The sequence below is a fragment of the Carcharhinus amblyrhynchos genome, chromosome 11 (assembly GCF_965287045.1).
Source record: "Carcharhinus amblyrhynchos chromosome 11, sCarAmb.v2.hapA, whole genome shotgun sequence".
NCBI lineage: Eukaryota > Metazoa > Chordata > Chondrichthyes > Carcharhiniformes > Carcharhinidae > Carcharhinus > Carcharhinus amblyrhynchos.
In genome coordinates, this window is record NC_137334.1 from 48888774 (window position 1) to 48916679 (window position 27906).

Sequence of the window (27906 nt, forward strand, 5' to 3'; positions counted from 1 at the left end):
CTGAAGCAAAATGGCACCTCACGGTACCAGGGACCCAGGTTCAATTCCTGGCTCAGGTCACAGTCTGTGCAGAATCTGCACAATCTACCCATGACTACGTGAGTTTCCTCCGGACGCTCCAGTTTCCTCCCATAGTCCAAAGACATGCTGGTTAGGTAGGTTGGCCATCCTAAATTCTCCCTCAGTGTGCCTGAACAGGCGCCAGAGTGTGGCAACCAGGGCATTTTCACAGTAACTTCATTGCAGTGTTAATGCAAGCCTACCTGTGATTAATAAGTAACTTTACTTCATACAAAACAATTAGGACTATTATTTTAAGGCTGAGCATCATAAGACAGTAAGTGTAATTTAGGTTTGTATATGTTAACTAGGAACGCAGAGAGAGAGATCTGGGGTAGATATATGTACAAGTTGCTGAAGATGGCAGGGCATTTTGTGAAAATGATTCAAAGGACACACAAGGCAGAGACATGTGGTGAAAATGGGCTGTGATAATGCCTCAACAGAGGTACTGTATCCAATTCTGGGCACCATACATTTAGAAAAGACAGGAAGGCTTTACAAATGCTGCAGATTTAAGGTGAATAGTTCCAGACATAAGGGACTAAGGGTTTTAGTTACATGGAGAGACTGGAGAAGTTGGGGCTGTTCTCAGAAAAGAGAAGGTTGAGAGGATTTGATAAAAGTATTCAAAATCATGAGAGTTCTGAACAAAAAGATAAGAAACTGTTTCCATTGGCTGAAGGAGACATCAATTTAAGGTGAATGGTGGCATGAGGAAAAAATGTATTTTACGCAGCAAGTGGTTAAGATCAAGGTGGCACAGTGGTTAGCACTGCTGCCTCACAGTGCCAGGGACTTGAATTCAATTCCAGGCAACTATCTAAGTGCAATTTGTGTGTTCTCCTCATGTCTGTATGGGTTTCTTCCAGGTGCTCAGGTTTCCTTCCACATCCAAGTAAGTGCAGGTTAGGTGGATTAGCCATGGTAAATGAGCAAGATTATGGGGATAGAGCGGACATGAGGGCATGAGTAAGATACTGTTTTGGAGAGTTGCTGCAGACTTGATGGGCCGGATGGCCTCTTTCTGCATTGCAGGGATTCTATGGTTCTGTGATCTAGAATGAACTGCCTGAGATTGCCATGGTTTAACCAATAGGATAAGGACCAGCAAAGAAAACAACTGTGCAGGGCAAAGGACAAGGGAGTGGGACTAGCTGAATGTTCTCACAGAAAGCTAGGACGAACATGATGACCCAATGGCCAGCTTCTGTGCTGTAACAATTCTACAGTTTTGTGGAGTGATGGGGCTGTAAAGGAATCAAACTAACAGTCAGGAGATATGAGAAAGCTGTAGAATCAAAAGGATATTAAAACAGAGATCAGGGCTAAAAAGATGAAACAGGCGGCATGGTGGCACAGTGGTTAGCACTTCAGTCTCACAACAACAGGGACCTAGGTTCAATTCCAGCTTAGGATCACTGTCTGTGTAGAGTTTGCACATTCTCTATGCGTGTGTGTGGATTTCCTCCAGGTGCTCCAGTTGCCTCCCACAGTCCAAAGATGTGCGAATTAGGTTGATGGCCATGCTAAATTGCCCCTAGTGTCAGGGGATCAATAGGGTAGATATATGGAGTTGCGGGAGCGGGGTCTGGGTGGGATTGTGGTCGGTACAGATTCGATTGACCACATGGCCACCTTCTGCATTGCAGGGGATTCTAAACTCCAACAGGCATAAATGAACTTTTCATCGCAGGAGATGTGTGCAGGGCCAAGGCTCATTGAAGACAATAGCAGAAGACAGCCTAACTGGGCAAAACAAAATTACTATAAATTCTAAAGGTAAAGCTATGTGAAGAAAATTAGAAAATCCTGGATATAAAGCTTCCAAGTAAGGTTTAAGAGATTTGGAACAGGACAGTAGATGTAATAGTTGTGAAACATTTAACACACACTTGTCACCCTTTGATGTTATTCACAACTATTTGCGTATGTTACCATTGCATGAGACACAGACTGGATACGTATGAACCCTCGACATTGCAAAATCATTTTACAGTGCCAGCTACAATGAGATAATATCATGAATTTTGTTCATGAGGCATGGCTACTATTAGAAATTTCATGCAACGCAAAGTGAATGTCTAACCGTGCCAACTGTTTCGCATGCGTGACAAAATAAGACATTTGCAAGCGCTAATAATGTTTTTAATATTACTTTTGGATCCTCCATGGTATTACTCAACTTAATTGGATGATGCATTCTTTCAAAAAGCAGAATTATTATGCCACGTAATACACAACATATCTTCAGGTGGTTGTGCCCTCGCAAGCCCATAGTCTACCCAAATGTTAAGTAAATAACTGGTGAAGTGAGGATTTAATCATTATTAATCCATTTTTTTGTTGTCAGGAAAATGTGATTTATAGTTAATTAGCAAGTGCTGCGTCATCTTTTTACTATTCAGTTTTTGATGTGCACAAAACTCTCCAAAGCAATTCACGATTACAGTTCAGCCTTTCTACTCTCTTGGTGAACCAAATGAATCAAGTACTTTAGGGAAAGAAAATCCATTATTTATCCCTGAATAACTGAAACTCCTGATGTCAAAAAATTAAATAAAGTTACATATTTCACCATTTTTCCACACCCTATTTGTTGACAATTTAAATTTTCAAAATAACACAACTAAATGTATTGATTTAGTTATTTTGTAACTTTTATCACCTTCATTCAGGATTTTATCTAAAGGTTTCAGTTTCTACTAAAATCGTGGACTATGACAATGTGTTTCTTAGTTGAAGAACATGGGTTACACGTGCAATTTGAACAGTTAAGCTAGCCAAATAATAGAATGGCTCTCCATCAGCCTTTAACAATAATTATTCAATTACTGAGCACTACTCAAAAAGATTAGAGTAAAATTTCAAACAAGCATAAGATTTAATTTATACTGTTTTATTTTAAACTTGTGAACTATAGTGAAAGAAGTATAATAGAATGATGGCACACCTGTTTCTGTTCAAGTTGACATTTGAAATGCATTTTCAGAAAACATGTTTGAGGGCAGAAAAAAAAATGTGCTGTCAAACATCAGGAAACTCACTCCACCTCTATCCCTTATCCCACTGCCCCTACCTTGAACTAATTTAAAATAGATCTTATTCTATTGCAACATGTGGCTAACAGTCTGTGAAGAGCCTTGAATGCAAGTTGTTTTACGAAGCATTATATAGCATCTTCAATGTAATCACATCCAAGGCTCTTCACAGAAGTAAATTCAGACAAAAGTAGATATGAAGATACAGGAAAAAATATTGAGGAATAAATAATGGCTTATGCAAAGGACTGAGCTGCAAGCAGGGCCCTGAAGGAAGTAAGTGCCCAGCGTTAGCAAGGCAATTTCCAGCACATTGGTGTTTCACACATGCTCAAGTTTACAGTTCTTGGATTTGGGACAATGATATACTAGGGTGAATGGTTTTTGCGGTGGAGCTGGTGGAAAACAAGAGCATCGAATAGTGATAATATTTTCTCCAAATAAAGATAGGCAATTAGTGTAACATCTTTCATGGTTTCAGATCATCCAATAGAGTTTTACAGTCAAACAAATAGTTTTAAGTGTGGTACTGCAGGAACATGGCAGCAAATTTTGCACGCCACAAATTCCTACAAGCACAATGTGATAACGATCAATAATCTGTTTAAGTGAGCTTAATTGAGGGGGAAATATTGGCTGGAATGCAGGGAGAACTTCCTTGCTCTTCTTCAAATTAGTGCCATAACATCTTTGATACCCATCTGAAGGGACAGAGGGGGCCTGAGATCTTATCCAAAAGACAACACCTTCCACAGTGCAGCAATGGACCAAAGCTTAAATCATGTTAAGTGTCTGGAGTAAGGCTTGAACCCAACAGCTGGTTCAACTTAAAAATACTGAGAAACAGGTGCAGAGGAAAGAGCTGGAAATGGCCTTACTATAGAAACCATGGGAGTCGAGAAGCATGCACAAAGGCAAGGCTGAAGGAATAGCCCATGTGTAGGTGGGAGAGATATACAGGGAGCAGAGGGTATACAGGGGCTAGTGGGAGAAGTACGGGGAGGAGACGTTATGTAGAGGGAGATGTACAAGGAAGAGGTCAGTGAATTTAAAAGGAGAACATACAGACGCAGCTGAGATTGTAAAGAATGAGCTGCAGTTAATGCAGAGGCTGAGGATGAAAAAGGAGGCAGATGAGAAACTTGGGTTTGAGTTAGTGAGGAGGAGGAGGAGGAGATGGACGTGAGAAAAACAAAGAACAACCCAGCACGGGAAACAGGCCCTTCGGCCCAACAAGCCCGCGCCGCCGCATCACCCTACACCTATTCTACCCTGCGTGTCTACGAATAGAACCCCTGACTTAGCCAGATTCAGGGGAGAATAGTGTCAATTTGGTAAAACCAATCAGCCTAAGAGCACATCTTTGGGGTGTGGGAGGAAACCGGAGCGCCCGGAGGAAACCCACGCATCCACAGGGAGAATGCACAAACTCCCACAGACACAGGCCCAAATCCATGTATCTGCATAGCTAGCAGTGCTATTCACCGAGCTGGTAGGAACAATCAAGATTTTTAAGAGATGGCAAGGGTGGAACAAGGTGACGTACACAAGTGGTGAAAGTACCAAAGGATTTGTTGGAGAAACCAGGCTATGTGGTGATCAGGGTTATATTACCAATGTGACAGTTTTGACAAGGTAAGTGGTGGGAAACTTAGCCAGGCAAGATGATTTCAGCAAAGAGTAAGGGATCACCATCATCTGTGAACCAAGTTTCAAATCCAGGAAACCAATGTGATTATCTATAACAAAGTCAAGCACAACCCCTACACATTATACCTGGAACCATGTCAACAAGTCTTGCTTAGACCCATGCCCAAGGTTGCCGTGCCCTTCCTAAAGGATACTGCCCAGAGTTTGACATATTTGCATCTAGAAGGATTCCTGAAGGCTGCATATATGGTGTGTAACTGTAAGATCATTGAAATGACATGCCAGCACTGGACAAAGTGCGAAAACTGCAGATGTAGGAACTATGAAATGTAAACACAAAATGATCAGAAATATTCAGTAGGACCATGAGCAACTTTGGAGATAAAAGTAGTTACATTTCTGCTTGGAGAGCTCCCATCAGAACTTGCAATGGCTTATGTATGCATGAGGGCCTCGGCAGTGGGTGCAGGGGGAGGCGCCCCGGCAGCAGTGAGAGAGAGAGAAAGAATTAAGCTCAGGTAAAAATACTAAGATGGCATGTTGGCTGCATAATTTATTTGTCCTTCTACCTGAACATCCAGATTAAAACTTACACCAGAATGGTGGACTGAAACCCTGTCTGTTGTCTGGCTGTAAAAGATCTTCCTGAGAAATTAATCTACTCAGTTTCAACCCAGTTCCCAGTGGGCATCCATGCACATAGCACAAAAAATGCAGATCAGTAACATCAGCACCAACTTGGCAATCTCACTCAGAAAAAGCAAAAAGCATGGCTATTCCAGTGATTCTCATAAAAAGAAATATTCGTGGTGTCATGCTACTGTGGACAGTTACTGAATAGAAGCCAAGTATCACACAAAGGAGGAATCAACATCTAATAATGAAACTGTAGTATAACATCTCACTTGCTTTACGAGTGCTCGTCTCGCCTCTCAATAGCATTCACATGCTCCCCCCCAACCCTACAGCAAATAAAAGACACGGACAGTAATAAGGGATGTATTCACATAAAACATTAGGTTTTCTAGCAGCCACTGATAAGGCAATAGGCTATACTCTGAACGCAACTTTGCAGGACCCTGTCTGGAAAATAATAGCAAAGAAGTTGTGGAAGCAAAGCTGAGGGATCAGTGAAAAAATGGGCAGGTTGAAAATATTAGCAAAGATAATGTTGCCCATCAGAACTGCACATACATAGTACCACTATGTCACTTACCTTCCTAATGATCTGGACAAAACAGCAAGAAAATGTCATACTATGTCAGATGAGAAAGCCACACAGAATAAATTCTTGCAAAAGCTATTTCTATGGGGAAATCATTTAAGAATGAAGAATGAAAAAACTTTGAGTCATGACATTTGAAGTTTCTTAAAATTGATATTGCATACTTAATTGTATCAAGTCGCATTATATACAAAAATACACTTTACCTAGCTAATCTAACACAACTCGTCATCTCAGTTCCATTTTATTGTGAAAGCAGAATTTTGCTGACTAAGTTACTCAGCAATCTCAAGTTCTCATCCGCATCTGCATACCTTATATACTTCACTGAAGCCACCTCGTCCAAGTAGGTGTAGTAATAAATATCTATCATTCAACGTAGGGTGATCTTTGAATCTAAAAAACATAAGACTAATATCAGCCAAACATTCCAGAAACTAACTCTTGTTTGTTAAGGTGGACATTATGAAAAACGTTAACAGGTTGAAGTTTTCAGTTGGATGAAACTGGATACTGAACATATTCTAGATATTTTGTTAAATACAGCATAAAATGAGTTAACATATAAAGATATGATTAATCAAGTCATCATTACTTTAAAAATTCAAACTGTAGTAGTAGTATAATTTGTTCCGTTCATTGAGTAGAAGGGTGGTGACTGCTCCTTTGAAGGAGAAATGTATAATACCAGACATTGGTAATAAGATTCATGTTCAACAAGTAGAGGTTTGAAGAAACACAAGTCAAGGCAGGAGGTGGAGTTCACTGATTGGAAAATGGATGCTTACTTTGAATGAGAAATGGAGCAGAGGGACAATTTGGAATAAGGAGCTAGAGAGAACAGCCAGGTCTGAAGGCAGAGACACAAGTGGGATTTCCCTCAGCTTTGGAAGCAAAGTTAGTTATATACTTATTACATTTAAACTGGTAGGAACAAACAGGGACAGCAGTAAAGAGAGATGGAGGGGACTGAAATTGCTTCTACTGCAAGTTCATTTTGGAATAGTGGGCAGATTTAGCTAGGGAGAAGGAATTATAGTAAATATTTAGATGTTCAAGCTTTGTTTGGCATGAACTTTCAGGTCAGACGTGTTAGATAATTTGAGATTACAGATGTCAGTTTGAGGCCACTAAGCTGACAGTATTAAAAGGGAGGCATGAAGGGATTACCAGCCTGGAACTGAGGCAGTTATGGAGAATCACGGAGATTTTGATATCCTTCTGGGGAGAGCCAGAAAAGGGGACAATTGGAGTCCAAGAGAATTCCATTCTGGGAGTTGGGGTATTCTTTTCTAAAAAGGGTGAGGAATGAAGTAGGTTGGGCTGATTGTATGCAGCACATCCTGACAAACAGAGAGAAACAAGCAAGTGATCCATGAGCTCAATCACAAATGGAGCTATAAAAGACCCATGTGGCACTGAGGTCAAGGCATGGCAATGTCCATAACGCAGAGGGGCTGTGAAACTTGGAATTCTCAACTCCAGAGAACTGTGGGAGCCCAGTCACCAAGAACATTTAAAACAGAGATTAACAGGTTTCTAGATACCAGTGTCATAAAGTGATGTCGAAATCATAGTAACCATAGAAATCCTACAGTACAGAAGGAGGCCATTCAGTCCATAACTGACAACAATCCCACCTAGGCCCTATCCCCGTAACCACACATATTTACCCCGCTAATCCTACTAACGTACGTATCCTGGGACACTAAGGGGCAATTTAGCATGACCAATGCACCTAACACACACCTTTGAACTGTGGAAGGAAGCCAGAACATCCAGAGGAAATCCACACAGACACGGGAAGAATGAGCAAAACTCCACATAGACAATGATACAAGTCAGAAATCAAACCTAGGTCCCAGGAGATTGCGCGAGAACAAGGCATTGAAGTGAAGAACAGTCATGATTGTATTAAATGCTAAGCAGGCTCGATAGGCTGACTAGCCTATTTGTGCCTCTATGCTCCTCAGGAGGATAAATGTGGAGGGTGAAATGTGTTGACTTGTAAAGTCAGGCCAGCAATCTGAATTGAGATGAACTAATTTTACGTGATGGATTTTTATTTTTTTGTTTAGGCAATATACACAATAAAACAATGCTTAAAAGAACTGTATTACCCAAAAACATTGTGTATAACTGGATCTTGTACTATGGGTAATATGCTATTAAAGACGTTTGTCACCTTTATACTAGAAAATTTAATGTTAAGTAGCATCAATCAAAATTCCCCCTAAACTAATAGTACAAAAATAAGGAATTTCAAAACGTTATTACAAGAATGCAGTAATGAAATAATAAGATACCAAATTCTCACGGTTTTTTCCCAATATTTAGAAAATGCACGTCAAAAGTAGCTATAAAAATGAATTATTATACTGCTTTTGATCCAACCAGAGGTAAAAATAAAGACAAACTAACTGCCCTTTTAAAAAGGACATCACTACTACAGTGTAACAAAAAATCTAAATGAATGGTTATAAATGAGAATCCAGACAAGCAGTTCAATCATTTCTCAGTTATATGAGTTTGTCATTTAATTAACTAAAAGTACAGCAACATTTCAATATGATTTGTACTCCATTGATTCTGCCGTTGTTGGACAGTGTTTGGGGGTTGTTGGGAGTGGTTTAAGTGTAGCCAAAGATATCAGAGAACTATCAAATTATTAACTATCAAATTCAGTCAGTATAAAGTTGGTAACTTTAAGAATTATAGCTTTATTTATTCAGTTTTAACTGCTAAGAACTCAATTTTGTGCTTTTAAATTTGGATTGGTTAGCATTTACGGTGCATTAACTGACACAGAAAACCAATTCCTATCATATACTATTTCCATAATAAAAAAACAAGCTATCATAATTAGTGAAAACATGCAAAACATTTTTACTTCCAACTCCGTGACAAGTTCAGGCTCTAAAAAAATGACTCGTACATGGAAAATTTTCAGTAATCTTTCAAAAGTAATATGGAACAGACTGAAAAATTAATTGCAAAACTAAGGAAAATTTGGTGATATGCCTTGGAGGTTCTGAATAGTAATTTACATACAGTAATTTAAAGGAGTACAGAATATTAGATCAGTCACTTCATTTTTTAAAACTATAACAAATTCCAATGGAAAAAAAGCAATATTTTTACATTTCTGTAAGTGGCCTTTTAAGATAAAAGTTTAGAAAGGTACGTCTTGTCCAGTTTGTTGAAAATTGGGTAGAACATTGTCACATTTTGCGAGGTGACAAACCGATGTTTAAGTATAGAATGTTGTCTAACAAGAAAAAAAATCAATTACACTTGGTTTAAGAACAAACTGAATCCTGGAAATTAATGATAACAAACAGCAAAAATCAAATAATAGTATTTGCAAAACCGAAAGATGGATTATACCAGGTGAGTACACTGAGTCTATCATGGATAGAAGATTAGTTAACTCACAGAAAGCAAAGAGTAGGGTTAAATGGGTGTTTTTCTGGTTGACGATCAGTGACTAGTGTGCCTCAGGGATCAGTATCGGGACTGCAATTATTTACAATTTACATAGACGATTTGGAGTTGGGGACCAAGTATAGTGTGTCAAAATTTGCAGATGACACTAAGACAGGTGGCAGAGCAAAGTGTGCTGAGGACACAAAGTCAGAATTGGGATATAGATGGTTTAAGTGGGCAAGAATCTGGCAGATGGAGTACAGTATTGGTAAATGCAAGATCATCTATTTTGGTATGAATAGTAGCAAAATGGACTATTATTTAATTGCATGCTGCTGTGCAGAGGGACCTGTGTGTCCTTGTGCAAGAATCACAAGGAGTTGGTTTGCAAGTGCAGCAGACAATTAAGAAGGCAAATGGATTACTTTCCATCATTGCTAAAGGGATGGAGTTTAAAAACAGGGAGGTTGTGTTGCAGCTGTATAAGGTGCTGGTGAGGCCACACCCAGAGTACTGTGTACAGTTTTGGTGTCGTTACTTCAGAAAGTCCTGCTGCTCTCCAGCATAAAGTCTCACTTCTCTCTCTCTGTTCACCCACCATCTTTGCTGCCCTTTACCATTTTTATTCATAATTATTTGCCAAAATCAATTTCTACAACTGCATCTCTTTCCTCAGCATTTGCCTGCAACTTCGACTTCTTTCATGTGAATGCCAGCTAATGTTTCATTATTCCTCTTTTAGATCCATTTGTGATTACCAATGTAGCCTGGGTATTTAATTCACCTTTCAGTATTTCACTGAATGCAGTCTCTTCTCTCCCTCTTCCCTTGCATTGTACATTAGTCCTTTCTCTTCAGCACCATTGGCATTTGTAGCACAATTTGTGACATTTTCACCTCTTATTATTAGACCAAGGTCTGCTTGCCCACTATGGAACCATTTCAAGAGGAAGAGGGGAGTTCCCTCCAGTATCCTGAGGTGGATATTTATCCCTCAGCCAACATCACTAAAAAAAATTATCGCATAATGTTGGAACTTATTTGGGAAAAAAGCTGGCTGCTGCATTTCCTTATAACACAGGTGCACTTCAAAATACTTCACTGGCTGTAAAGCATCAGAAATGTGAAGTCGCGAAAGCTGCTACATAAACGCAAGTTCTTTGTTTGTTTCGACTGACTAAATCAATGTTAGCATTCTCCTGGTTTGCCGTTCTGCATCATCCTTTTCTCATCTGTCACTTTTCCAAAACCTAGGCATAGAGATGTACAGCACAGAAAGGGTCCTTTGGTCCATCACACCTGCACCAGTCAAAGACAAATCACTTAACTGTTCTAGTCCCATTTTCCAGCACTTGGTCCATAGCTTTGAATGCCTTGGCATCGTAAGTGCACATCTAAATACTTAGGCGCCACCCTTGCTGACAATGAGTTCAGCCCCTTAGTCATTGATCCCTCCACCAGGTGGAAATGTTTCTTCCTTGCTACTCTTATTAAAATTATGTCCTTCATAATTTTATACATCTCATCAGTGTCCTCAGCTCAGGAAAACAACCCCAGTTTATCCAATCTCTCTTCATATGTAAAACTATCCAGCCCAGGCAACATCCTGGTAAATCTCCTCTGCGCCATTTCCAGTGCTATCACATTTCTCCTATAATGTGGATTCCAGGACTATACACAATACTTCCTATCAGGCAGCAACCAAAGGGACAAAAATCCTCCAATGCCAACTAATTACTGATTCCTGATGGTTCTCGCTTTCTTGAAATTCTTTTTTAAACTCAGTTCTATTTACAATCCCTTCTAGCTTCACCTTTTGTAATTCTAAATGATGTATCCTGAGCAAAGGTCATAAGCCTCATGCCTACATGACCACATGATGCTACGGTCATCTTCTGTTACTTTGCTTCCACGTTTTTTTTGGCTGGGGTCCATCTCCTGAATCTGATACCTTCTCCTATCTTTAGCCCTTTTGATCCCGTAGAAAAAAGTAATGCTCACCTTGAACAACATAGCTCAATTAAAGACAGTCAACACAGGCACATAAAAGGCAAACCTTGTCTAATGAATCTGTGAAACAATGCTGCACATTAAGGGAAATGCCAAGGATCTCGTTCGTATATATGGATGTTCGAAAACACACATCGCATCAGAGGCTCGTTGATTTAAGTATTACATTACTCAAGGGAACATAGCAGCAAGGATCAGAAATTGGTTAAAAACAGCAATTCACTAGTGGGAGTTAGTGAATCCAGAACTCAACTTTGGGATCACTGTTCTTTACAACTAATATGGACTTGGCTACAGGCTGTATAAAAAAAAAATGCAGGCAACGTAAAGACTGAGTGTAGTTAACAGTGGAGAATAAGTGATTTCAGAAGGGCAAGGTCAAGTAAACAAATTGGATAGATAAATATCAGATCAAATTTTATGCAGAGAAATGAGATAATGCTTTTTGGAAGGAAAAACAAGTTAGTAACAAATACACCAGGTGATAAAACTAGGAGTAAATCAGGGCCTTAGACGTACAGATCTTTAAAAGATCAGAAGACAAATTGATAAAAAGAAGAAAAAATAATTCTAGAACCTTAGGATAAATAAAGGCACACAAACAAAAACAAAGAGGTAATTTTAAACCTATATAACTCTTTGACTAGTCTTGAGTGTTTGCTTTAAGAAAATGTCGAGGCCATAGGGATGATGCAGACAACACGTCGAGAATGAAACATTTTAGATGAGGGGTGACCTCTGATGACCAACAGGAGATTTGTTTTTCAAACAACAGCTATTAATACCATGTCTGCTATTGCCATTTACACCTTCGCTTGACCCATCTTCTGTTACCTTACTTAACCCATTATCAACCCCTTTTGTCTTGCACTATCATATTGTGCGTCATTTAATCTTCTTGCCTTCCACTCCCTTGCACTTCCTTTCCTCCCCTTTTCCCTGCCTCTGTATTTGCTTTAAGCCAATTACATCTCTACTTTCTGAACAAAGGTCATCAAGCTGAAATGATAACTATTTCTCTCTTTACAGATACTGCTAGACCCGCCATGTATTGCCAACATCCACAGTATTTTGCTGCTGTGAAATGGACTGGATTTTCCTGGACCAGTGGAGGCTGGGTTAGAGGTGGTGGGAGGGAAGGGGGGACGACACATACTTCTTTGATGCATTTGGGGAAGTTTCCCAGGAGTGGCTAGGAAGCAGGCTGGCTGCCCACTCCACAGAAATCCATTTAAGGCCCATCTTTAGGCCTTATTCTGAGCAGGCAGGCACAGGTATGTCATAGATCACTGAAATCTTAGAAACCCTACAGAACAAGAAGAGGCCATTTGGCCCCTCAAGTCTGCACCAACCACAATCCCACCCAGGCCCTACCCCCATACCCCTACATATTTTATCCACTAATCCCTCTAACCTACGCATCTCAGGACACTAAGGGGCAATTTTAGCATGGCCAATCAGTCTAACCTGTACATCTTTGGACTGTGGGAGGAAACACACACAGACACGAGGGGAATGTAAAAACTCCACACAGACAGTGACCCAAGCCGGGAATCGAACCCAGGTCCCTGGAGCTGTGAAGCAGCAATGCTAACCACTGTGCTACTGTGCCGCCTGCATAGTGGCAGCACCCCTCTGTGTAGTGACACCACTGACTCAATTCAGGTGGTCTCTCTGAGGCAGACCAGCAGGCAATCAGGTGGGGCTCCTTGTCTCAAAGATGATACCACAGGGATGAAGGAGCTCAGCCTTCACTAAGAATAGGCCTGCAGTAAGGTTTTCTTCCATCGCACTCTCCTTACTGGTTTTTAGCCTTTAGCACAGCTTTTCTGCACTGACAGCCTCAAAGATGAAGTGCCCTCATGGTTTCCAAACTGCCTCAGAAGCCTGCACCTCTCCTGATGAGGGTGCAGAGACTCTAGAGTTGCTGGCCCTCTGATTGAACTTGCAGCATCGGTTGTACACCTGCATCCCTATGTAGGACAAGCACAGAGGTGGCATATTTGGAATCTACCTTATGAAAACTGCACCTTTACTCTCTCTGCCAGCAACTGCAGGCTTAGGACTCCCATATGGCCCTGAAATTGGGGTCCTGAAGCCCAACAAAAAATCCAGTTCTTTTATTTTATGCAGAGAGTTGACAGAATGGTCCAAACACAAGCAGAAACAGTGGTGATAGCACAACAATTTTCAAAAGGGAAGTGAATAGACACTTGAAATTTGTTTATAAAAAATCAGAAGAATGTAAAATTCAACAACTTTTTCCCTCTTTTTAATCGCTTGCCTTCATTCAAACTTCTCACTGTGAATTTTTGAAATTATAACTCTGTATTTTCTCAATTCCAAACAGTGATCAAACTTGTCAACAAGTGAGTGCCACTGACACATGATGGATTGCTCTCGAGATGGAGATCCACTACGATCTGTACTTCTTATTCCCATGGATCATGACCCACAAACCAGTTGCCCAGGTGACCATATTTACTATTTCTTCTCTTTAATATTTACATACCTTTCTCTTTTTTAAATAATATTCCATACATGTATTGCCTCAATGACCTTTCTTCTCCATGTTAAGCTTTTGTTTTTTTAAAAAATGTCACACTTGTTTTGCCACAATGCAAAATATTCGCTCTTCGTCTTGCACCTGGCCATCTGCCATTTGTTCTTAAAGTTGCTACTTTTGACTGTAGCTTCTTTTGCTCCACCATTCTTCCTCCTTTCAGTTCCAATGAAGGGTCTATGACTTAAAAGTCAATTGTGTTTCTCTCCAGACAGATGCTGGCATATCTACTGAGTTTTTCCAGCTTCCTCTTCTTCTTTCAGATTCCAGCATTCGCAGTATTTTGCTTATTTTACTATTTACAAGATCTTTCCCCCAACCTCAACGTCCAAGATAAACAAGTAAATCTGTTGGTTCAGCTTGCTTCTGTTCCACGAGGTTCATGTTTTTGGATTATTCTTTTGCTCCCTCCCCCCACCCACTCTCTTTCCAGTACCTACCAACATTCATAATTCTTTTGATACCCTCTACCACTTTAGCGATTTCAATTTCCTTTTAACATGATGTGTCACTTATTCTCCAACTCTTACTAGCATCGTTTCTGAACATCATTTCTATTTTGAACAGCCATACAGCCTGCCCCACTTTGGCACCACCCTATGCAGTTTGGCTAAATTTATTCTCACCCTGAAAAATTTCCCTTAACCTCACTTGCCTCCTCTAAATGAAAGTGGGTGGATGTGGATATACATGTCTTTTTGCAAAATACATGGGGCACTGTGTTCCATCCTAACAAAGATCCCTGTCCTGACTTTCTCTGTTACACCAGTGACTGTTATGGCTGTTTAGTGCTCCTAACTGGATCAGAATTTCATTACTTAGGGTTTTCAATTTTCTGTCACCTTTGAGCGGAGTATCTCGACCTCACCTGGGGTTCTTGATCTCTTTTTCTGGCAACGAACACTGCATACATCTTATAACGCACACTTCTGTAACTACCAGGATCACTCATCTTTCCAGACTGCTGCTTTGAAAGCCTCCATGTACCCATACTGTTGTTTGCACTCTGGTAGTTTCAGTATTCACATTGCAGCTTTTGAAATGTAATTTGTTCTACAGCTGAGGCCATCCTTCACTTGGACTCTGTCAAGAGACCTATCTCATTTCCCATCTCTGCTTTCATATGTTCTCATACAACGACATGGTACCCTTTGCGCTCACCTTCTGCCCCACTAAACTGATTTTTCATTAGATCATCTTCCAACCTCTACAAAAACACATTTTTCTTCCAGCACCATACTCACTCCCAAACTCATGGCAGACATTCTGCTGATATTGCATATATAGATCTTAAACCAGAACACCACTCTAGAAGGATTTGTACATGTGCTGGCCTGTCTTTCCTACCTTTGCGTGTTGTGTCTGTGATGTTTCTAGCATTTCTATTATTGTAATTTAAAGCAGTTACAACTATGTTTTCTTTGGTTGGAACTTTCTTTCCTTTAACGTCTTTCTTGAAACTCATCCACCAGTTTTCATTTCAAGTATTTAAAAACCTTACTCCTTTCTTTCCCCTGCACCTGCAACACCCACCCCTCAACACCTGCTATTCCATTCAGTTGAGTTTATTAAATAGTTTGCTTCTCTTCCAGTCTGAAAGTGGGCCTGCAACCAAAATGTTTTCATTTTACCGACATTGATTTACTGAAGAATTTCAGGAATTCTTTTTCCAAGTTTACTAAAATGTAAACATTTTGAAGCTACTTAAAATGATGACTATTTTATGCTAGTATGATTAAACACTTATGGTTAGATGAAGAGTAAGAGAGACAGTAGGGGGAGAAAGTGAGCAAGAGGGGGCAGGAGAGGGGGAGCAGGAGCATTTTCCTTTGAAATACAAGCAACTTAACTAAATGTTAGCCTTGGTTCTCTGTTAGAATATCCTAGTTTTACTTCATGACCTGAGTACATAATCTATGTTGATTTCCAAGGGAATGTTGCACTGTCAGAAGGACTATCTTTCAAATGAAAGATAAAACACAGATCAAACATCTTCAACCTTTGGGCGACAGCTATGATTCTATGGTACTACTTTAAGAAGAACTGGGAAATTTTCCAGTGCTAACTTTTATCCATTCATTAACATCACTAAATATTTGGTCATCTATTTTACTGCGTTGTACACATTTTCCTATCTTACTACAACACATCATCGACTGAAGTGCTTTAGAACATTGAGGTTATGAAAATTACACTTTAAACAAAAAAAAAATCAACATCCATTAACCTACTGTGAACTGTCTTCATTATTTATTCGTTTAAGTTCACGTATATGCAGATTTCGGACTCTCTCCAGGCGTTCAAGCTCTGCTTGAATTTCAGCTTCTTCCTGTTTATTCAAAAGGGAAATAAATTTGACCATTGTTCAACTACTCGGTCATCCACACAAACTTACAATCAGATTTCTTTCAGTGGTAAATTTCGTAATTCATCCAGGTAATGTACGAAGTACAGTTAAGAATTTAAATTCAAGAACAATTAGCTATCATGAACTAAAGGTTGGCACAACTGGTACCAATCTGAGCCAAGGCCCCATCATCTTTTATATAGATAAACACATTGGTGATCTAGACTCAAGGGAACTATATTACTATTTCCTTATAATACGAAATTGAGGGACATGGTAAATTATTAAAAGCTAACAGAAGATATAGACTAGAAAAGTAGGCAGCTAGTTAGTAGATACAGTTCAAAAGTTAAAAAAGTGAGGTAATAAATGTTGATGGTCAAAATAGCAAAAGGATATCTTAAATAGAGTAGAGGAACAGACACACAAGTCATTTAAAGAGTGTATTAAAATTGATTTGATCAGAAAACAGATAAATCTAATCTTTGGTTTTAAATTTAGGAGCAAAGAGTGCAATAACAATGCAATGATGCTCAACTTGTATAATACTTCAGCTGGGCAGCTGTGAACAGCTTTAGACATAAAAATAATAGGAATGGTGCAGTGCAGACTCACTACAATATGTTAAAAAGTGGGGGATTTGTTACAAGAGAGACTTAGCAAGCGCAGACTTTTTGTCCTGTAGGAGAATGATTTTTTTGAAAATGGAACAAATGTCTTCATAAAATGTTATACAAGGTATATAATAACAAAGTGACTTCTATTGGCTGGGAAGGCAGTAATGAGGACAGAATCATAGAGGTCTACAGCACAGAAAAAAGCCAGTCAGCAAATCATGTTTGCATCAGTTAAAGACAAACCAGCACACTATTCTAATCCCATTTTCCAGCACTTGGTCCATAGCTTTTACACCTTGGCATTGCAAGTGCACATCTAAGTACATCCTAAATGTTATGAAGGTCTCTACTTCTACCATCCTTTCACTTTCAGGCAATGAGTTCAAGATTCCCACCATCTTCTGCGTGAAAAAGCTTTTCCTCAAATCCCCTCCTGCCCTTTATCTTAAAGATATGCCCCCTGGCATTTAATATAATCACAAATTAGAGAGTGGGGGGATATCTAAGAAATCCTTAATCATATGATTTCACTGCCACTATCCATTAATGTGGCAATAGTTTTAAAAAAAGCCATTTTAATAAAAATAAAAACGAATGGGAGGTTGCAATCTAGGTTTTACACCAGATAGCTCATGTGGAGAAAATATAATAAATATTTAATGGACTAAATTACTTATTTCTGTTCTCTAATATGATGTTTATAAAAGGCCCACAACTCTATCAATTTAATAACATGTAAACTTAAAAATAATTCTAGTCAATTAATTCTAAATTGAACTAATTTCCTTTGGTTGAGATGAAAACATTATCATAAATATGTTCATTAAATTTTTTTTTACAAGTACATTTAACTCAGAAGTTGTAAACTTCTAATTTTCTTAAACAGCAAATAGGGTCATCTTAAGAATGCCCTAATTATAAATAACAATTCCACAGAAAGAAAGCATCAAATAAACATACTGCCAAAAAAATTTATGAGATTTGTATAATTGAGAGGAACCAAGTTGTCTTTCAAAATCAGTAGGAGAGAGAAGAGGATATTTTTGAAGTCTTTAATTTAAGGTAAGATGGAGGAATGAAAAGGGACCAGTCATCTGCTTTGCATTCTGCCCAACATAATTAAATAGTAAAATGATGGGGAAGACAACGCAAAATATTTACACGCTATATATAGACAAAGGCTCAAGCATCCATGCTGTGAGGCAACGATTAATCTCCAAATGTCACAGGTGTTAGGAACATCATGCTTTATAAACAGATATGCTAGCTAGAATGGATTTTGGGGTCTAGAGGTCAAAACAGTAAATCCGTAAGAACCTGAGGGGGGAGAGCAGGTGACAAAAGCAGCTGGCCCCGCACCTTAAATGCGCAAAACTTATTGTTCCCGATGCAAAACCTTGTGGCAGCATGCAATCAGATTAAAAAGATTCTTTTCATGAGAATTTAAAGGAGGCTGGAAGAATCTCCTAGCTTGGGTTAGAGAGCAGGAATCTCCCATGTAATCCTCAAAGCAAAAGCCAGGTCTTAGATTAGGTGTTAACTGGCTGGGTAAGGAAAAAGGAACCAGACCTCTGGGAGCAGAGAATAGCTTTGGACTGGTTCTGGGAGAGGAGGTGCCTATGTAAGTGTAAAGGATACATATGGCAGTCATTTTTAAAGGTAAATGGGGAAACCTATCTGTAGAGTATAAATTATCTATAAGAATCTTGTTTAGTGAACATTGCTTTTAGCTTATTACGGCAAAACTCTTAAAACGTTAAGTCTTGCATGATCCTTCCCGGAATTTAAAATATTTTAAACCATTAACCAGTCTCTACCGAAATTGTAACATCGTTAAATCTTTTAAAAGAAAATATTGTCTTCTTGTAGAGAATTATCGTAAAGGAAAATACGATTGATATTTCAGCATCAATTGTTTTACATAATGTTGAATTATCTTTCAACTATTAGGTAATTCATGATAAAAACACAATTAGCAAGTGAGAAAAATCAGCCGTGGCTCAGCAGGTAGCATACTTGCTCTCGAGTTAGAAGACTATGAGTTCAAGTCTCATTCAAGAGAGTTAAGTCCATAATCCAGAGATCTGGGAAGTACTGAGGGAGTTTGCACTGTCAGTGATCATGTCTTTTGATGAGACATTGAACTGATGTTCATCTGCCTCCTCAGCTGGACATACAAAATCTAATATTTATCCCTCAACCAATAATGCAAACAGATTATTTAATTGTGGGATTCTGCTAAATACAAATTAGCTGTGCAGCATATCCCTAAATTAAAATAGCAACTACATTTCAAAGTACTTAATAGTAAAGCTCCTTGGAACATCTTCACATGGTGAATATCACTAAAATGTAGACATTTTCCTCCTTTCCCTTCAGCTTCAGTTATTTCAGATGTGGCCACACAAAATTAATAGTCTTTGGGTGGATATTAAACCTCTTGTAAGATACCTACACAAACATGGAATCTCATGGTTTTGATGTCTCCCCTTCAATCCTTCCACTTAAAACTTAACAAAATTAACACACCTTCTTCAGATGTCCTAATCTAAGTTTGAAGATCTCTTCCTGTTCATGGTACTCTGCTATTGTCAACCTGGTTAAGAACATCAAAAAATCAGTATTACCATTAGATTACAAAATTGACAAGCTGCTGCTGAGGAAGAAAATTCAAAGTTTATCGTACATCCAAAGTAACCCAGGTAAACCCAAGATTCTAACATCTCCTAACCTTTTGTGTTAAGCCAATTCTCAAAAGAGTTGAAGATTATTAGTTTTGCATATGCTGTATTTCTGATAGCTACAGGACAATGCTTCTATGTAAGTCCTAATAACTTAATGTCCTATTTCTGTAGGATAATACAGCACTTGATTAGCACAAGAATTCTTGGCATAGGTTTGATTTCCGACTTGGATCACTGTCTGTGCGGAGCCTGCACATGCTCCCACTGTCTGCGTGAGTTTCCTCTCACAGTCCAAAAGATATGCTGGTTAGGTGTATTGGCCATGCTAAATTCTCCCTCAAAGTACCTATGCCTGAACAGGCACCACAGTGTGGAGACTAGGGGATTTTCAAAGTAACTTCATTGCAGTGTTAATGTAAACCTACTTGTGACACTAATAAATAAACTTAAATTTAAGTATCAAAAATGAGGCGCCTCAACATTCAAGTTGCTTTTTGGAAAAGGTAGCTTACATGCATTATTTCCACAGGATATAAAAATATTGAGCATGGCTTGCTTCAGGTGTACTAACCTAGGCTTTAACCTCAGTCTCTTAACATCAAAGGACAGGCAAGAATGCACAGTGAAGTCCACAAGTATCTGGTAAATAACTTGCAAAATTAAATGAATAAAGTATCTTAACATAAATCCTTTTCTTACATTATTCAGCAAATTAAATGAACCACTTTAAATGAAAGGCAACAATCCTGAAACATTTACTTTCTAACACTTGCTTCTACTTTGGTCACCTCTTATTCAACTGGCATATAAGACAGTGTACAGGAAACCTTGCTGCTTTCCTAATCCTTCCAAATTCAGCTTTAATTCAACTGAGGAACAGAACAATCAGCATTAGGGCAAACTGTGACATTGGTTTTAAGATGGCAAGGACATCAGAATCAACGGTATAAATTAGGTAACATAATAGGAGCAAGCCTTTGCTCTAGTGGCAGCATTTCAACTTGAAACAGAAGAAGCTGCTCTAGTCAGTCATTGCAAGTGGAGACTGAAGTTTTGACTCTGAGTTCATCCATCAGGAAACTCGCATCTGCAAAGTGTAGGTGACCTCACCACCGGTCCGCCTCCCACAACTTCATCGTACAAATTGTCAGAGCCCAGGATTTCCTGCAGTAAATAAACAGTCATTTCAAATTAATAAAGGGGTTTTCAGGTAAATGCACATTTCACTTGTGGGCCCTACAGTAGCAAGCCAATTTTAACTTAACTGTGAAATAGATATTCAGTTGTTGGTATACATTGTTAACAGAGAATTTGATTCTTAAAACGGGAATAATGGTATTGTCCATATACAGCAGGGTGAAATAAACTACATTCCAGATTGCTCCAGTTTCATCACCTTCCCAAGCATGTGCAGTGAAAGTTCCATCAGTTTGGAAAAGTCTTGTGAATAACAGTGCATTGTTAAAAGCTTCAGATTTATTAAATTGACATGAAAATCTAAAAAGTAATTTATTAATGTTGCAAATATTTAAGAGTTCAAAAGACAATAATCGATTTAGATCATGAAATGCATTAGTACATGTAGGACTGACACATGCATGCTTATAGTGAAAACTGCTTGTGCACAAAATTTCTGAAATCCCCATCATGAAATTATAAGTATTATTTACATTTTGTTGGGTATGGACTCACTGCATAGACTATATAACGTAATAAGACATTTCACAAAAAAAAATTAAAAATAAACTTACAACTGTGGAAGGTTTGGTCTAACAAAAGGATCATTTTCTGCACCATTGACAGCCTTAGTTTTGCGTTGTTTTAGCTCAGAGTTTGCTGCTGGGGTTTGCAAACTTTGAGTTGGAGGAGGTTTTCTCTTTGCTAACAACTTCCTTTGTCTTTCTATTTCTTCTCTCTGTTGATTTATCCATTCCTGTTGTCTGTATTCAAAAAGCAGATAGTAAGATTACATGTGAGCACATTTTAGGATTAACTGCATCTCCTCAATGCAACTCACTCACTGAGCCAAAGGGTGTTCAATATTTGAAAGATTCTCTGTCTGGAGGAGTTGGAGAAGTGGGAAATCTTCAATGGAGTTGGGAATAGTTGTGGTGTGAATAAAGACATGAGGAAGAGGGAAATTACACAGGAAGTATTAGTTGGGGGTGCTGATGGAGATATATATGGCTGGGTGGTCAACTGTAGGAAAAAAGGCAAGGAAAAAGGTAGACTGCAGGGAAGAAAAAAAGATGCTGGGGGGGGGCGTCCAGTTCTAGTCGCCTTAATACCGGAAGGACGTGGAGACTCTGGAGAGAGCGCAGAGGAGGTTTACCAGGATGTTGCCTGGTATGGAAGGACTGGGGTATGAGGCAAGATTGAAGAAATTGGGGCTCTTTTCCCTTGAAAGACGCCGACTGAGGGGGGATCTAATAGAGGTATATAAGATTATGAAGGGTATACATAGAGTAAACAGAGGTAAGCTATTTCCTATGATAGAGACACGTAGGACAAGGGGTCATGGACTTAAGGTGAGGGGGGAGAGGTACGACACAGATATTAGAGGGAGGTTTTTCACACAGAGGGTAGTGGGGGTATGGAACGCTCTGCCAAGTAAGGTGGTGGAGGCAAACACGCTAGAGTCATTTAAGAGTAACTTAGACAGGCACATGACTGGGTTGGAGATGGGTGGATATAGGAGATTGTTTTAAATAAGGGTCATTAGCATTGGGGCGTCCCTGGTAATGTAAATGGGTATGGTACGATAATAATGTTTTTCTCTTTTCATTCACAGGTTTTAAGTCGGTCCACCTCGTGTCCAACAAGGGGCATACACGTGATGGGTCATACTGGGGCTGCTCTTGGTTGTTCAGGATTGGCCTAGTGCTTCATGTCGTTAGTGTGTGCCTAAACTGGACAAGACGACAGCTCAGTGACTATTGCTGATTGCTGTGCAGACACAGGGATTTGGGCCGGTGTCTGTGGGAGTTTGCGCATTCTCCCCGTGCTTGCGTGGGTTTTCTCCGGGTGCTCCGGTTTCCTCCCACACCCCAAAGATGTGCTGTTAGGCTGATTGGCAGGAATAAATTGTCCCTAAATCAGTTTCCCTCAATCTGGATGGCCATAAAACATTAGACAGGGGTCGTGGGGGGACAGGGGGACTGGTGGTGTTGAGATGGCGGCGCGGGCTCGTTGGGCCAAAGGGCCTGTTTCCCGGGCTGATTTTATTCTTTGTTCTTTGAAAGAGAGAGGGAGAGAGAGAAAACATTGATACTTACTTTACAAGGTTCTGAAATGCATAGCCATCAGTCCATTGCTCGGTGAACGAAGCACCATGTCGCACTGTAGTGAAATGCCCCAGCCGTAGTCTGTCCTGCATGCTCTTCTCTCTGCTAGACTGCTTCTCTTGCTTACTCTAAACCACAAGAATTGTTTTAATAGCTTATCCTTCTATTTTCAGAAAATTGTAATTTATTTTCATCTGGTGCTTCCTGCAAATGCTTGTGTAAGCAGGCTAAGTTCTTTCTAACAGTTAGAAAGGGTAAATTCATTCTCAGCTATGGGAGCTGAACAGTTAATTAGCTAACTCGTTACTGTAGCACCAGTTCAATTCTCTATAAATTCAAAGTCTTCAGTGCAATCAAGGGCAAAAAAGGAGTGTCCCAAGGATCAGAGTGCAAGCTCCACAGGAAAAGGAGTTAGCTGCTTGGTGAGAATCTGATAAGTAGATAAATTCTACTCCTTCCCTAGAGTTCAAATCAGTGCACAACTTGGTGGTTATTCAATAAAATATATAAACAGCACCATAAATAAGCAAATGATTCAAATAGGTAATTATTTAAAACACGTTAAGGATGGCAGGACAAGTGATGTGTCAAGGCTGCAGCAGTGGGAGCACATCCTAGATAACATTGTGATCCAGGACAAACACACCTACAGTGTTTGCAATTTGAGGGACTTTGGCTCAGAGTCATTGTACAGGAGGAAGATCTGCAGACACTGAATTAACAGAGCTTCCAACGTTATAATCTCTGGATTATTACTGAGCCACATGCAAACTGGCATAGGGTATGTAAGATTAGAGAGATGAATATGTGGCTCAAAGACTGGAGTGGAAGAAGTGGATTTTGGTTTGTGAGGCACAGCCATCAGTACTGGGGACAGCAGGGTGCCTACACCTGAATTGTGCTGAGGCCAATGTTCTTGCAAACTGCATATCTAGGGAAGCAAAGAGCATTTTAAACTTAATGGTGGGGGGGGTGGGTGTTTTCTGGAGAGGTGATAGATAGACTTAAAGAAAATGAATATGGCAGCATTGCAGGGCAGCAATATAGGTAATGATATCCAGAGTGCAACAGAAAAGAACAGGATGTACAAACATAAAACAAAACTGTAGCAAATAAGATCAAAGGGGGAAATAAATGATAAAAGGACAAACTTAATGGCTCGTTACTAAAATGCATGTAGTATCAGCATAAAATAGGTGAAATAATGGCACAAATTGAGATTAATGACCATGATCTTATAGCCAATACAGAGACGTGGTTACAAGAAGGTCAAAGCTGGGAGGAGATATTCAAGGGTACTTAACCTTCCGCAAGGACAGGCAGGAAGAAAGGTTGGTGACATAGGTTTGTTAGTACAAGATGGAATATATAGAAGATCAAAAATGATCTTCAGTCAGAAGGTGTAGAATCCATTTGGGTGGAGGTAAGGAAGAACAAAAGGAAGAAATCACTGGTATGAACAGTCTATAAACCCCCTAACAGTAGCTATACTGTAGGGCAGAAAATAAATGTGGCAATAATGAGGGCATGTAAAAAAGACAGTACATTAATTGTGGGTGACTTTAATTTTTTTATGTGGATTGGGAAAACTAAATTGGTAGAGGCAGCCACAAGGAAGAACTGATTGAATGCATTTGCGACAGTTTCCTAGAACAATATGTTGTGGATCCAACTGAGAATACACTACTTTGGACCTGATGATGTGTAATGAGGAAGGCTTACTAAACAATGAGTAAGAGATCCCCCAAGGAAACAGTGACCATAACATGACAGAATTTAGCATTCAGTTTAACAGTGAAAAACTTGGGTCAGAAACAACTGTGATAAACCGAAGGAAGCGTATTTACAAAGAAATGACAGCAAAGTTGGCTGGAATAGACTAGGAAAGGAGTTTAGCAGAAAAGACAATTGATGAGCAATGGCAGATGTTTATGAAAATAGTTGATGACTCACAACAAAGATACAGTGAGGAAGAATGATTCAAAAAAGAGGTTAAACCAATCATGATTGACTAAGGACATTAAGGATGGCATTAAAACTGAAATAAAATACATACAATGTGGCAAAGATAGTGGTAAGCCAAAGGATTGGGAAAGTTTTATAAGCCAAAGAAAGATAACCAAAAAGAGAGAGAAGAAAGAAAGTAGTAAGTAATATAAAAATGGACAAGAGCTTCTTTAAATATATAAAAAGGCAGGGACACCCATGTGAACAAATGAATTCTAAGGAAAGATATACTGCCATTAGAGGCAATACAAAGATGATTCACTAGGTAGATCACAAGTATGGAGCACAGGTTCAGCCTGTACTCACTGGAGCATAGAAAAATAAGAAGCAACCTTCTGAAGCATATTGATTCTTTGGGGGCTTGATAGGGTAGGTGCTGAGAGGTTGTTTCCCCTTGTCCGATCAGAGTGAAGGGTTGACAAATGAAAAGGAATTTATCTCAGAGGGTAGTGATTCTGTGGAATGTTTTACTGCAGAGGGCTGTAGAGGCTGGGTGGTTAGTATGTTCAAGGCTGAGATAGACAGATCTTAAATCAGTAAGGAAATCAAGTGTTATGGGGATAAGACAGGAAAGTGGAATTGAGGAATATATCAGACCAGTCATGGTCTCATTGAATAGCACACTCGAAAGGCCGAATGGTCTATTTCTGTTCCTACATCTTATGGCGTCAAAGTAACATGTGTACATTTGCTATAAACAGAACAGATGCTCAATGAGATGGAGATGTACAGCAGTTAAGACTGGCACTCCACTGTGGGATTACTTCAAAAACATTTTACACCTTGCACTATTTAGCTATCAGGTAAATTAAGGTATCTTGATAATTTAGTAAAGGAAAAGGTAGATGCACCAGAAACGCTCCTATCCAAGAGCGGAAACATACAGACAGAAACTGTACACAGAGGTGGGAGTAATTTACTTCACTAAGACAACTTGGGAAGGGGGAGGGAAGAAAGTTTGAGATTTTACACAGTTTAGATCAACACATTTAAAATTCAAAAATCAAAATTGAAAACAAGCGTACTTCACAACTGCAGTTCAAGATCATTCACAGCTGTAAAACTTTTGCTTTTTTATTGAATAATGTTCTGTACAACTTTGGAAAAACTTCTAGTTGGAGTGCTGGAAAGTGTGAGGTCAATCATCAGATTTGTAAATGTTGAGAAGCTAAGAACTGTGGAGAAGCAGTGAATTTAGGGGCCCATGTAATTTTTCAAAGATGTGCAGGTTAGGTTGATTGGCCATGCTAAAATTGCCCCTTAGTGTCCTGAGATGCATAGGTTAGAGGGGTTAATGGGTAAATTATATAGGGATAAGGGGGTAGAGCCTGGGTGGGATTGTGGTCAGTGCAAACTATGGGCCAAATCGCCTCTTTCTGCATTGTAGGGATTCTATGATTCTATGTGTGAAAATCACTAAAAGCTATGGCAAGAATAAAAATGATAAAATGGTCAATAGAATTTTAACTTTTATTCTAACCAAAGGATGGAAATTATGTTTTATTTGTATAAAGGTCTGATTACACCACATCAGGAGTACTGCATTCAGTTTTGGACACGGTTTCTCAGGAAAAATTTTTGTCTTGAAGGGCGTGCAGCTCAGACTCAGTAGATATGGGAGCAGAAAGGGTTAGATTATGTGGACAGGTTGAATAAACTAAGCTTGTATTCCCAGTGCATTGATGATTAAAGGGGTATCTCATTGAAATGTTTAAGATGATTAAAAGGATTTGATAGAGTAGATAAGACTATTTCTTCTAGTGGAAGAATTTAGAGCAAGAGGGTATGACCTTGAATTACAAACAAGGCAGGTCAAGGCTGATGTCAGGAAACATTTCTTCACAAAGCATAGTAGAAATTTGGTACACTCATCCCATAAACTGGTTAATAGAACAAACTAGAGCAGCAAAATTACTTCCACTTGCTCTCATGATCTCGAAACATACAGTGTAAAGTTATAGTTCTACTTATCATCTTACCTTTTCAATTAATAACTTTTTGCTCATTGTCATGCACTTGTTTAACCGTTCTTTGTACTTTTCAAGCAGTTTTTGTTGTTCATCTATTTGCCTCCTTAAATCACAGTTAGCCTGTCAAAATGCCAGATAATATTGTTACAAAGATTATACCAAGGGAAGGACAATAATTGAGGCGTGTATATTTTTATGATCAGATTTGCATGCCTGCAATTTACACAAACTGCAGATTCCGAATTCAAGAAAACTTGAGACAAGGAATTGGCAAATACTGAACATCCTAAACTTTAAAAACGTTTTGCATTGACCAAATGTTGAAACACAAATACAATTACATCCTTTCAACAAGTGTGAAAAAAGTATTTTATTGCTCCCACACACAGCATAGCAATCCATTTCCAATTTCATATTTTTCAATAATGTTCTCATATAGCATTAAAGATTATTGAAAATGACATTGTACCATGCAGGTTTTTGATATAATCATCCCTGAAGGGTATTTTAATTAGCAGCATGTTATGGGTCTATACGTTGCCTTTTCCCAATTACATGAACCTAGAGAAAGTTACTAATTGTTCATTAGAAAAAGACAGATTTGAATTTATGTAGCAGCTTTCACAACTCAAACCATCTCAAACAGCCAACAAATGAGCATTTTTAGAAAAGGCACAAGAATGCTGGGCAATGGATCTCCCTGATGCCCACATTCTGCTTTCCAAAACAAGAGATTCAGAAAAGAACTAGACTAACGTAAAATATAATTGAACTTGTAAATACAAATGCATTCTTGGTTCTAATTAATTTAGGACTAATGCAAATAAAGGAGCAGAGAAAAGTATTGGTAGCGAGGGTACTCAATAATGCAGGTCATACAGGTTGCAAGTTGGATGCAGTTGTTTATGTTATCCTAGTACAATCGTATGTACATCAAACCAAATGCAAAGTCTCTGTAGCTATTTGTAGCAGAAACCAGTGTTGTTTTCCAGGAAGAAAAACCACATGATGCAGTATATCTC

The 27906-nt window shown here is 39.0% G+C and overlaps 1 protein-coding gene across 5 annotated transcripts in view; it reads right to left on the reverse strand.

Annotated features, from left to right (window-relative positions):
• The window catches only part of tlk1a (tousled-like kinase 1a), a 162570-nt gene that overhangs the window by 38651 nt on the left and 96013 nt on the right, over positions 1 to 27906 (reverse strand). For all 5 annotated transcript variants that reach the window (XM_080199046.1, XM_080199048.1, XM_080199045.1 and 2 more), the window contains 6 exons: positions 26894 to 27004; positions 22899 to 23035; positions 21375 to 21563; positions 19469 to 19535; positions 16207 to 16304; positions 6291 to 6372 (listed from right to left, as the gene is read on the reverse strand). In XM_080199046.1, the coding sequence (XP_080055172.1) occupies positions 6291 to 6372; positions 16207 to 16304; positions 19469 to 19535; positions 21375 to 21563; positions 22899 to 23035; positions 26894 to 27004 (684 nt within the window). The remainder of the gene's footprint in view (positions 1 to 6290; positions 6373 to 16206; positions 16305 to 19468; positions 19536 to 21374; positions 21564 to 22898; positions 23036 to 26893; positions 27005 to 27906) is intronic.